Below are 12,595 nucleotides of genomic sequence, written 5' to 3' on the forward strand. Positions count from 1 at the left end.
ATGAATAAATGCATCATTGGCAGTTCAAGCTATTTGAGAAAAGAGTAATCTGAATTAGTAAAATGTCTCAATTATAGATATTTTTCATTGAAATTTTATTATGTTCAGGAGGTAACAGAATCTAGTATAGCATCAACAGGTAGACCTATGGAGACCTGATTTAGTTAGTAGACAAAAAGCATATCAAATATCATCTTATTTTCTTTCATGCTGTATTTCACTCTTTAAAAAAGAAAAGAGTTTACAAGAATTAGGGTTATTTTAAGTTTGTCTCCTACCTGCATAAATTCCGTAAGCTTATAACTTATTTGAATGGTTAGTAAAAGATTCTGAACATCTGAGGTATATTGTTCAAAAAGAGTATAACTATCAAGCAGGAATTTCAAAAGAAATTTTTCAGAGAAAGATACATTGATTAAGTTGTCACTAAGCCAAAGACCATGCTTCCCTAGTCCCATAGGAAGTAGATGTCATATTGTTTTAAATAAACTGCAAGATATTTGCTAAAAGTGTCTTGTTTATTTCAGGCGCTACACTAAGTATGAGACCAGCCCCCATTCCAATAGAGGACCCTGAATGGAGACAAACGCCTCCCCCAGTCTCTGCCACATCTGGTACTTTCCGACTGCGACGAGGGAGTCGATTTACCTGGAGAAAGGAGTGCCTGGCTGTTATGGAAAGGTATGTGTCTCCTTTTTCTACAAATGATCTCCCAAACTTAGGGAAGACGTCAACACTGGATAGACTGGGACAGTTTTCATTTCAAACAAGTACTTGGTGTCTTGGTTCTATCTCTAAAAGTACTTTAGACTATCATAAATGCTGTATTATAGAAATAAGGTGATCTTAGCATTGAGAATTCATAAAGCTGGAGTTAGCATCTGTCAATTTATTTTACTTACAATGGTGTCCCCAGTAATTTAAGAAATGTTGGAATAAATATTTTTTGAATTCAGATCTTTGTATTATATCTTGGAAAAACTCTTTGAAGTCTTCTTTTCATCAAAAATATTGAATAATTGTATAGGAGACTACTGAGATTTAACTTTCCTTTAATAAGGAGTATGGTCTAAGTAAGCTTTGTCCCAAAGGTTAAAAATACTTATTTTTGACTTTGTTTTAGTAATTTATCCTCTCATTGTATCACCAGTACCTGATCCATAGTAGGTACTCAGTGATTTTTTTTTTTAACCTGAATTTGACCGTAGCTTCAATTTTCCCATCTGAAATGGTATAAATTAATTATGATTGTGAAATGTTTGGCATACTTAGCATAGATCCTATAGTAGAATTATCTTTTTAGTCATCTACTTGTAAGTGATGTTTACAGAATTTTGTTTCAATGGAATTTTGTTTATATGCAATTAGGTAATAATGTTCCAGCTGTACATTTTTCTTATCTGACCTGACTAGTAGAATTGGTATATTGGACAGAGCACTGGACTCAAGAGTCAGAAGACCTATACCCAACTAACTTTGTTTAGGTCACAAACTCTCAGCTGTAACTTCATGTCTAAAATGAAATTTTTTGATAGCCAATATGTCATCTAAGACTTTTGCCATCTCTCATCCTGCTACTTTCTGATTATTTCCCAGCTCATGAACTTCACTACCTGAAAGAGAGGGAGATTTAAAATGCCGGAATTCAGATGTTTTTGTTCATGTGATATAGTTGAAATTAATAGGTTTGCTTAAAGTGAAGGTGAGATCCAGTATCCAAAATGAGAGTATAGGTTATCCACTGATGTTGTCATCTATTCCTTTCCTTGCTCTCTTTATTATAGATAAGAGCAGAAGCCATTTATTGAATAATGAATCCTTATATGCTTGAGTCATTAAAGTGAAAGAATGAGACATTATTGTCCTGGAGACCTGACATTTACAATCTGCTCTGCTTTTCTCATCTAGAAATTTTTATTCTTTTTGAAAATTTCTTTAGAACTTGGCACACAGCAGATGAGAATTAAAATAATGTCTAACTTAAATTGCAATATTGTACATTTTCCTTTAGGTATTAGTTTCTACCTGGTGCTAAGTTCTAATTGTGCTAGTGACTTAGCCAGTTAGTTTTTTTCATGAAAATACCAGTATATATTTATCACAGAATGTCATCATGAGAAAGAATTAAGTTAAAAATTGATGACGTTAATATCAATAGGTGATATTCCTAATGTACTTTCAGAGTTGAACCTCAGAGACTTAGGGATTCTTATTTTCCTTGGCAGCAAGAATTAGTCACAGAATCACACGGAATTTTAATTAAAAAGATATTGAGCATTTATCTTATGACTCCTATTTAGTCTTAATTTATGTTTTTTAACATTAATTTTAATTAATAAATGGCTTTATCTAATTCAGGAGTTGGTTATCTTTGGCTTAATTTTATGTTACCTGGCACAACTAGAAAGAGGATGTGGTTTATGCCAATAGTTGCAAAAGCACAGAAAGCCTTTCAAAATACTTAATAGTACAGAAGGTCACACAGTATGATTTTTGTTCTGTAAAAATGGAACTTTTTGTTATCCAAAATGACATATAAAATTCCTATCCTTAGTATGGCACATATTTTTTTCCTTGACTGAATGGGTAAATAAATACATATGCATAGACTGTAAAACCAGCAAAGTAAGCCTTACTCAAATGTTGGTATAAGATAAAAGTAAGGCTGGACATGGTGGTTCACACCTATAATTTCAGCTTTGGGAGGTCAAGGCAGAAGGATCACTTGAGGCCAAGAGTTTGAGACCAGCCTGGGCAACATAGCAAAACCCCATCTCTACAAAAACTTCAAAAAATATCTGGGCGTTGGTGGCATACACCTGCATTCCTAGCTACTCAGGAGGCTGACGTAAGAGGATTGCTTGAGCCCAGGAGTTTGAGGTTACAGTGAGCTATGATTGCACCACTGCACCCCAACCTGGGCGACATAGTAAGATCCTATCTCAAAAATTAAAATGAAATTTTAAAAAAGTAAAAAATTATTCCATTCTTCATACATCAAGATAAATTTCAAATGAGTCAAAGAAGTGAATCCATATAAATAATAGAAGAAAACATGAGTGGTCCCTTCATATCCTGGCAATGGGAAAAATATTTCCTAACCGTGACTCAAAATCTAAAAACAATAAAGGAAAAGATTGATAAATATGATTACATAAATTAAAAGAAAAACTTTGGAGGGAGTAAAAGCTGAGCAAAGTAAAAGACAAATTGGAAAAAAAATTGCAACTTTTATTATCCCTAATAAAGAGCTCTTAAAAGACCAATAACTCTATCTTTGTTGGGCTAAAGATAGGAGAAAAAATGCAAATGGTCCTTGAACATATGAAAATATGCTCAATCGGCCAGGCGCGGTGGCTCATGTCTGTAATCCCAGCACTTTGGGAGGCCGAGGCGGGCGGATCACGAGGCCAGGAGATCGAGAGCATCCTGGCTAACACAGTGAAACCCTGTCTCTACGAAAAATACAAAAAAAAGAAAATTAGCCGGGCGTGGTGGCAGGCACCTGTAGTCCCAGCTACTCAGGAGGCTGAGGCAGGAGAATGGCATGAAGCCAGGAGGCAGAGCTTGCAGTGAGCCGAGATCGTGCCACTGCACTCGAGCCTGGGTGACAGAGTGAGACTCCGTCTCAAAAAAAAAAAAAAAAAAAAAAAGCTCAATCTAATTGATAGTAAGAGAAATTCAAATTAAAACTACATTGAGATACTATTCTTCACTTATTACATTTGACAAAAATCCAAAAGTTTGGCAACATTTTATATTGATTGGGCTGTAGAGAAACAGACACTCTCATACATTACTTGTAGAAATGCAAAATGAAACAACTTAATGGAAGGGAATTTGGCAATATCAGGGAAAATTACCTATGAGTTTACCCTTTGACTGGACATTCCTACTTCTAGAAAATTATCTTAGGGCCAGTGGGTCACACCTGTAAATCCCAACCTTTTGGGAGGGCTGAGGTGAAAGAACCACTTGAGGCCAGGAGTTTGAGACTAGCCTAGGCAACATAGTGAGACCCCATCTCTATAAAAAAATACAAAAAATTAGCAAGGCGTGGTAGGGCATGCCTGTAGTCCCAGCCACTCGGGAGGCTGAGGCAGGAGGATTGCTTGAGCCCAGGAGTTTGAAGCTGCAGTGAGCTATGATCACACTACTGCACTTCAGTCTGGGTGACAGAGAAAGACCCTATCTCAAGAAGAAAAAGAAGAATCTTAAAGATATGCTGGCAAAAATATGAAAAGATAACAGCACTGTTTTTACTAATTTCAAAATACGGAAGATGACCTAAATGTCTATTTTTAGTAATTATGTCAATAAATTATAGCACATCCATGTATTGGATGTTGAAACCCATGTAGTGGAGTACTATGCAGATAAAGAACAAAAAACTCTGTATACAGTGATCTCCAGGATATAACATTAAGTTTAAAACAAGGCAGAATCAACTGTATATAAAACAAAGCTGTCATTTATGTATTTGCTTATAACTTATTTTAAAATGGAGTGATAAACCATAAAATAAATGGTTATCAATAAAAGAGAAACAACTTAGAGGTAGAAGCTAGATTTCTCGGAAAATACTTTGTTTTGACCTGTAACTAAATTACATAATTATATATCAAAATTTAAAATCAGGGAAAAAATGGGGGGGGAGGTGACCTTTAAAAAACAACTAAAATGAAACCTGTATATCAAAATAGTGCCTTAAACACCCAAGAATTATCTCAAATGTGTTTATAACACAGTAATTTCACTATACTTCCCAAGTGGGAAACAGCTTAAGAATAAAAAGAAACACCAAAAAAATCTTACACTGTTTCTACTAAATTTGGTATTATAGATACTGCTATTCAGGTACTATTTTTATTTACATAGCTAGATAGGTATAGATACAGATGTAGGTACAGATAAAACAAATAGTCATATTAGAGTTATTAGGAACCAAGATTGTCAGTGCAAAGGAAAAGAGAAATCTAAAGTCAAAAGATTTAAATAAAACACTGTAGTCTTCTGTATGTTTGCATAGAGATAGAAATTTATCTTGATTTAAAAAAAGCCTTAATGAGATACAATTCATCTATTTAAAGTGTACAATTTAATGTTTTTTAGTATATTCACAGAATTATGCAACCGTAACCTCAGTCAATTTTAGAACATGTTTATCAGCTCCCTTCCCTTTTTGAGACAGGGTCTTGCTCTGTTGCCCAGGCTGGAGTTCAGTGGCATGATCATTGGCTCACCGCAGCCTCAACCTCCTGGGCTCAGGTCTTTCTCCCATCTCAGCCTCCTGAGTAGCTGGGACTACAGGCATGCGCCACCATGCCTGGCTAATTTTTATATTTTTGTAGAGACATGGTTTTGCCATGTTGCCTAGGCTGGTATTGAACTCCTGGGCTCAAGAGATCCACCTGCCTCAGCCTCCTACAGTGCTGGGATTATAGGCGTGACCCACCGCTACAGCCCCAATTTTAGTAACCATAAGATTGATCAGTGAATTCAGTGTTACCTTCTTGATTCACTTATTAAAAAATCCCCTATTAACCATCTACCTAATAGTTTTAGAGCATTGATTCTTAAATCTGGATGCATATTAGGATCACCCAAAGAGCTTTTAAAACTATCAGGGGGCTTCACCCCTGATGGACTGAATCTTAATCTCTGGGTGTAGAGCCTAGGCAGAGATATATTTTGAAAAGTTTCCAAGTGATTCTGAAGTGTAGGCTGGACTGAGAATCACTGTTTTGTTATCTATTGACGATTGTTTCCCAGTCATTTTTCCATAAGGAGTCACAAGTTGTTGTATTGAAATTTATTTCTTGTACATTAATCAGCTGGAATTCTTCTGTAAAGAACTTTCCCTCATCAACAATTTGGTTACCCTGAAATGTACTCCCTCACAAATGTGTGGCAGCAGGGAGGGAGCTAACATGTAAGTAATTATGGAACTGAGAAGTGAATGCTATTATGACAAAAGGAGCATGTAGAGAAAAGAGGAAAACTACACCAAAGTGGTAACATTTTGGGTGCATTCAGATGAGGGATAGGAGTTCATGAGTTAGAGAATCTGAGAAAAGGCATTATAATGTTAGGAGCATTCTTACTTTGATTATTCAGAACTTGGTTATACTGTGCATTCTATAATTAAACAAGCACCGTGCTTAATTATACCGTAAGCGTTGGCATTCGGGCCGTATGTAGGAGATGTATCTGATTAGATTGGTCTGTTAGATAATAGCGGTAGGAGTGTGGATAATGGACAAGAAATCAATCAAGTATGTATTTTAACACATACTACATGCATATAATCAGGGGGAAATAAATGTAAAATAAAATGTAAAATATATTTAAGTTATAATATCTGCTTTCATAAATCTTAAGGCAGTAATAGCTTACATTTGAATAGGAATTTAATTACTATACAGTTACTGATTTTATTGATAATTATACGAAATTATTATTTAATCTTCACAGTTCTATACTGTAGGTATTATATTATTTGCAGTTTATATGTAAGAGCCTCAGAGAAAGGAAGTGACTAACCCATATGCAAATGGATTAGAGCAGGGGTCCCTAACCCCTGGGCTGTGGACCTCCACACAGTAGGAGGCAAGTGGCAGCAGAGCAAGCATTACTGCCTGAGCTCCACCTGCTGTGAGATCAGCAGCAGCATTAGATTCTCATAGGAGCTCGAACTCTTCATTTTCATCCCTAAACCACCCTCCCTACCCCCCACCCCGTCGGTGGAAAAATTGTCTTCCACGAAACTGGCCTCTGGTGCCAAAAAGGTTGGAGAACACTGGATTAGAGGAGGAATAGATGGAGGCCAGCTTAGGAAGCTATTAGAGTAACCTATGCATGACTGCTGAGGGTCTAAGCTATATTGTAAAAACAAAAGGATAGAAAATGGATAAAAAGTGATAGATATCAGAAAAAAAATGGAAGAAAAACAATCTAACCTAGTCACACATTGAATGACAAAGCAGGAAATATGTAAGAGTTGAGCATAGTGATAGTCAGAGAGCCTCTGGGAGACAGTACCTGCCATTAGAAAATGCTTTCACTTTGGGCAAATCATTCAGCATCTCTGGGCCCCAGGTGCCACATTTATGAAGAGTTAAATATCATGATGAAGTAAAAAGACAGACTACAGAGCCACACAGACTTAGGAATTAGTCACAGCTTCACTTTATGTTAATCTGTGGGAATTTCAGCTTTCTATAAAGTGGAGATGGTTATTATGAGAAGAGTTGTGAGAATTATTTGAGATAATATGTGCAAGTCACACAGTAGAATGCCTTTCTCATAACCATTGTTAGACCACTGTTCTTTTTCCATCTAAGCTTCTTCTAGTTTAATGCTTTGACTGTGAAGTCACCTCAAGATTTCTGTGTTAGGAGAGTTCAGTGGCACTAGAAATGGAGATTTGGGAGTCATCAATATATTAGGTACAGTTAAAGCCATGAGTGTGAATAAACTCTGGTTAAATATATCCATTTATACAGTTCCTGCATTTTTGCAGCGAAATGTGGCTGGAGAAAAACTTAAAACCCTGCTGACTGATCTCATTTTAAATTCATGACCGCTAACCTCAAGTGGGTCTTTAATTCTGCCAAGCAGAATTAATACTATACCTTTCTGGTTTATTTTTTCCCACTCTCCTGTAAGATTATTTCACACTTTCTTCTCTCTGTGCAAACTCCCCATCCTCATTCTCTTATGATGACCTTGCTCATCATGAAAGGAAATGAGGAAAATAATCAGCGGAGACTGTCCACAAACTACCTACTTGCTACCATGTACACAAACACACACACACACACACACGCACACACACACACACACACAGTTTTCCTGCCTCTTAACATACCCAAAGCACTTCAATGATATGTATATTTCCTAGCGTGTGTCTTGGTGCATCATTCAAATATACGTGCATTTTCTCCTTCTCTGACCTCATTCCACTGTGTATTCCACATATTTGACTTCTAAAATATTCAATTCCAGAAACATTTATTGTCACAAAGGACAATATTGTATGATTCCATTTATATGAAGTATCTGGAGTAGGCAAACCTATAGAGACAGAAAGTAAATAAATGTGTTACCTAGGGCTAGGGGAGGATAGGGGTGTTGGGTGGGGGATGTGATGGCTAAGGGGTATGTGTTTCTTTTTGGGGTGATGAAGATTTGTAAAATCAGTTGTGGAGGTGCTTGTACAACTTTGTGAATATGCTGAAAACTATTAAATTGTATGCCTTAAATAAGTGAAGTTTTTGATATATGAATTATATCAAGCTGCTTTAAAAAAAGGCATTTATTCAGTGCACTGTTAGAAGCTTCACATATACTTACCCTCCATATTTAATCCTCACTGCAGGCCTGGTTTTTCCTTTTTCTAATGAGGCAGTCAAGGCTCAAAGAGGTTGAATAACTAACTTCCTAAGACCACAGAGTTAACAAGTGTCCCAGTCACATGTGGATGTTTAGCCAGTGCTATTCACAGATTTGAGTTCTTATTAACTAAGAAGAATGTTATTTTAATTTGGGTATATACTGATGGTTTTTAATTTGTGGACTTGGGCTTCGTTAACTCTAAAGTCTGATGTCCCTAGATTAATATATGTTACAACCTTCCATTTGTTTAAGAGCATATGGGGATTATAACAGGGAAAAGATGAAACAAGAATGGCAAAATGGTTGTTAATTGTTGAAGCTGGTATGTAGGGGGTTGTGGGTTTATTATATTTGTGTGGGTTTAAAATTTTTATAATTAAAAAGGATTTTGTTGTTTTTAAAAAGAGGACCTGACTAGATTTTAATGGATAAAATATATAATTGACTAATATTTATTCATTTTTTTAATAAAGCATTTGTTGTGTGTTAGCACTAACCTAGGCTTACCTTAAGTAGTTTACATATTCTCAAGGGGAAAAAAAGTCATCTATAGTATATGTCTGAAATATCTGCATATGCAAATAATGTGATTCTACAATGCTCAAACGTGATTTTGCAAACCTAACTGTCCATTTGTTCATTCATTCAATGAAGTACGTACGGGCTGTGAGGCAAAGTGCTAGGGATAGAAAGAACAGATACATTTAAGGGTTAGAAGAGTGAAAGGAGTAGATCTGAAGAAAAGGTTTTTGTCAGAAGTGTTGAAGGCTTCATGGCCTAGGAGAGTGACTTCTAATGTACTCTTTCCTTACTAATCTTTCAGCAATTTGGGCTACATATTCCTTTATCTTTGGAAACAGGTGTGTCTCTGGAGCATTAGCGTATGTGACTGGGACACAAAAGAATAAGACCTGGCTATTGCACCTATTCTAGTCTCAAGGGAGAAAGGTAAAATAAGCCTCCAAATCTCCTTATAGGTTTTTCAACCCAACTAAGCAAGAAGGAAAGAGAAGCAACAACTTGGAAAAAAGCTTTGACTGGATGCAGGAATAAATGTGAGAATACCTAGCAGTGATAGGTAGAAGCAATAGAATATAGTGGTTAATAGTACCAGCTTGGGGGCCAAATTTGTGTGGAAAGGTTACTGATTGCTATAATTTTTAATCGAAGTGGCTGAATGATGACCATGTATTTGGGTGTATCCAGGAACATGCAAATTAAATGCTAATGAAGGCAAATGAATACCTCTGTTTGTGTTTGTAATTAAAACTATTGCGTGTTTTATTTTTCTTATGGATAAGTATATTGAATGTGTTTTTGTTATTCTGTCCATGTTCATCTTCAGTGAGCAATATAAAACAAAATCATTAGTAAAGCCTAGAACCCTCTGAAATTATACAGAAAATATTTTGTTTTTGTTGTTTTAACCCCTGTCAGTCTCCAAAACAGCTTTAAAAAATTAATCCAAAATATTCTCCCAGGCAAGGAATCAGCATTAAAAATTTTAGCTTGAGAGTATCTCTTTCCCCCAAATTTAAGCATCTAAAAATCAGGTCTTAGAATAAAAGTGTGTCTTCATGAACAAAAATAGCATCACAACCACAATACTATAACGAACCAAAATTATATCATAGTTTTAAATTTGGTGTCACTGCTGTTAACCTGACATGTATATAATCTGAATTAGAGACATGCATCTCTAGTAACCAAGTGGATTTTATTCAAGGATGCTATACATCCTGGGAGAACTAGCATGGAAGAGACAAATCAGCTTGTAAAGCGATTTCTAGAACATTGCTTGAGGTTTCTGTAATTTAATTTTCTTGGTCTTCACTGCCTTTTGGAATTCTTCCCAGGACAGTTTATTAGTACATAGACTTTGGTTTCAGTCTCTTTCCTTTCTCCTTTTTACTTTTAATTTTTTCAGTGAAGGTTAAGACTAACAGTTCCAGAAACTAAATTCTATATTTAACTGCAGTCTGGGTGTGGTTCAGACAACTGCAGTGCAACTTGCCTAGTGTTTTGCCAGTCATCAAAACCCTGACCTGCAAAGAACATTCCTTTTCCTAGTCTTCTGACTCTGAACTATGCTGAGTGATGATATGATGATCTGCAGTAATACTTTCATATGTGTAAATAAAGACAAAAGAGACTCATAGGTTCAAGCTTCAAGTGACTGTGGAAGATCAGTTTCTTCTGTGTTCTTTTATAGCAATCTCTGAATAATATTAACCTGCCCTATTTTCCTAGTGTCACTTCATGTTATTCTTTTATTACCTTTATTAACCACTGTGAGATTTTTTAAATATTTACCCAGGAAGCTCTCTCCACTTCTGCTCTCATTTCATGAAGCTATGTTTTCATTTAGTATATTTTTTCTTCTTGTTTGCTTTATATAATTTGAGGCTTTCTTGTCATTTAAAAATGAAGAAATAACTTCTAGTAGGATTTTCCCCGTGTTAAAAAAACACTCGACTTCTTGAAGAGAATCCTGTTACTTTGCAAAATGCAAAAATAATCATGTTTTTCTTCCTTAGCAGTATCCTCAGTTTGTTATGGCATTGTGATAGTGATGCTATTTTGTTTATATCCTTCATTATTTTGTATAATGTTCCAATATTTATATCACTTATGCAGAAATCTATGGAGTTAGAGACCCTTTTAATGTCAGTAAGATTACACCTAGCCAGAGAAATAATTAGAGCAGAAATACTTATAAATCCTTTCTAATATTGCTCTTCTGAAACATTAAAACCTATGTGGATGTTTCTTTGGACAGCAGCTTGTGTCATGTGAACAATAAGTGACTTTTGCTCTTGTTGTACAAAAAAATATAAATTGCATCTACTGACCACTGATTCCATTTAAGCAGTCCAGGTGTAAGCTGAGAGCCTTCGTTTGATTTCATTTACCTATATTTGGTCACCATTACTGCGAAGAATAAGGAAGTGACCCTAAAGATCATCTAGTTCAGTTTGTTGTTTAGATCAAGAACCTGTAATTCAAAGAGACTAATTAACTTGGTTACATTCACAGAATAAATGAGATTAAGTTGCTTATTTTGAGAACTTATGGTTACGGGAACCGTAAAATATGATTTGAAGAATAATTCTACTCATTGAACTTCTCAGCCCTTTATCTTCCTTAACTTTTATGTGGTAAACATTTATTGACGGTTGCTAAGGTTTAGACTAAGAATTGGGACACAGAGATGAGGAAGACAAAAGTCCTTATTTCATTTAACCCAAATTTCTTCTCTTTGTACTTCTTGTTTCTCTTAGGCCCCCTTATTATTATTATTACTATTATTATCTTTTTTTTTTTGCTTTCGTTCCTAAACTCCTTTCTGTATCTTCCTCTTCCTTACCTTCTGGTACTTTAGTTTGCCAAAAAGTCTTCTGTTTATTTCTTTTTCTTTTCTTTTACACTTACTTCTTTTAAGCACACCCTCTACCCTCCAACTCTGTTGTTAGTTTTGTTGATTATAATGTAAAACTGAAGTATATGCTTTAGTGTATCTTATATTTTCTGAATAAAGTATTAGGTTCCAGTTTTTTTTTTTTTCATGTAAAAAGCAAATTGGTCAATACCTTTTGTTTTTTTGAGACGGAGTTTTGCTTTTGTTGCCCAGGCTGGAGTACAGTGGCCTGATCTCAGCTCACCGCAACTTCCGCCTCCCAGGTTCAAGTGATTCTCCTGCCTCAGCCTCCCGAGAAGCTGGGATTACAGGCATGTGCCACCCCAGGCCCAGCTAATTTTGTATTTTTATTAGAGACGGGGTTTCTCTATGTTGGTCAGGCTAGTCTCAAACTCCCAACCTCAGGTGATCCGCCTGCCTCGGCCTCCCAAACTGCTGGGATTACAGGTGTGAGCCTCGACGCCCGGCTGGTCAATACCTATTTTTAAAATCAATTAGTAAATGTTATGTAATTTCTTAAAATGTCCTTCAAGTTATTAAAATTATATCACTCTATGATTCTAAATAATTTCCTGTTTTTGCGTAGAGCCTTTGTTTTCTCTGAGATTCTGTGGCTTTGGATAAGAAATTATTTCCCACCCTAGAATTAAATCTTTGGAAAATAACTGATTCTTAGTATAACAACATGAACAGACTAACTTCAAAAAACAAAATCACGTCCATAACTAAGCTCTGGCAGAAGAGCGGTTCTTCAGGACTGTGTTTTAATGCATATTCTCA

At 35.7% G+C, this 12,595-nt stretch overlaps 1 protein-coding gene across 25 annotated transcripts in view; it reads left to right on the forward strand.

The window, feature by feature from the left end:
- Positions 1 to 12,595, forward strand: part of HMBOX1 (homeobox containing 1) — a 174,977-nt gene that overhangs the window by 128,250 nt on the left and 34,132 nt on the right. For all 25 annotated transcript variants that reach the window (XM_019032357.4, XM_055348330.2, XM_055348328.2 and 22 more), the window contains one exon: positions 528 to 681. In XM_019032357.4, the coding sequence (XP_018887902.1) occupies positions 528 to 681 (154 nt within the window). The remainder of the gene's footprint in view (positions 1 to 527; positions 682 to 12,595) is intronic.

The sequence above is a fragment of the Gorilla gorilla genome, chromosome 7 (genome assembly GCF_029281585.2).
Source record: "Gorilla gorilla gorilla isolate KB3781 chromosome 7, NHGRI_mGorGor1-v2.1_pri, whole genome shotgun sequence".
Classification (NCBI taxonomy): Eukaryota; Metazoa; Chordata; class Mammalia; order Primates; family Hominidae; genus Gorilla; species Gorilla gorilla.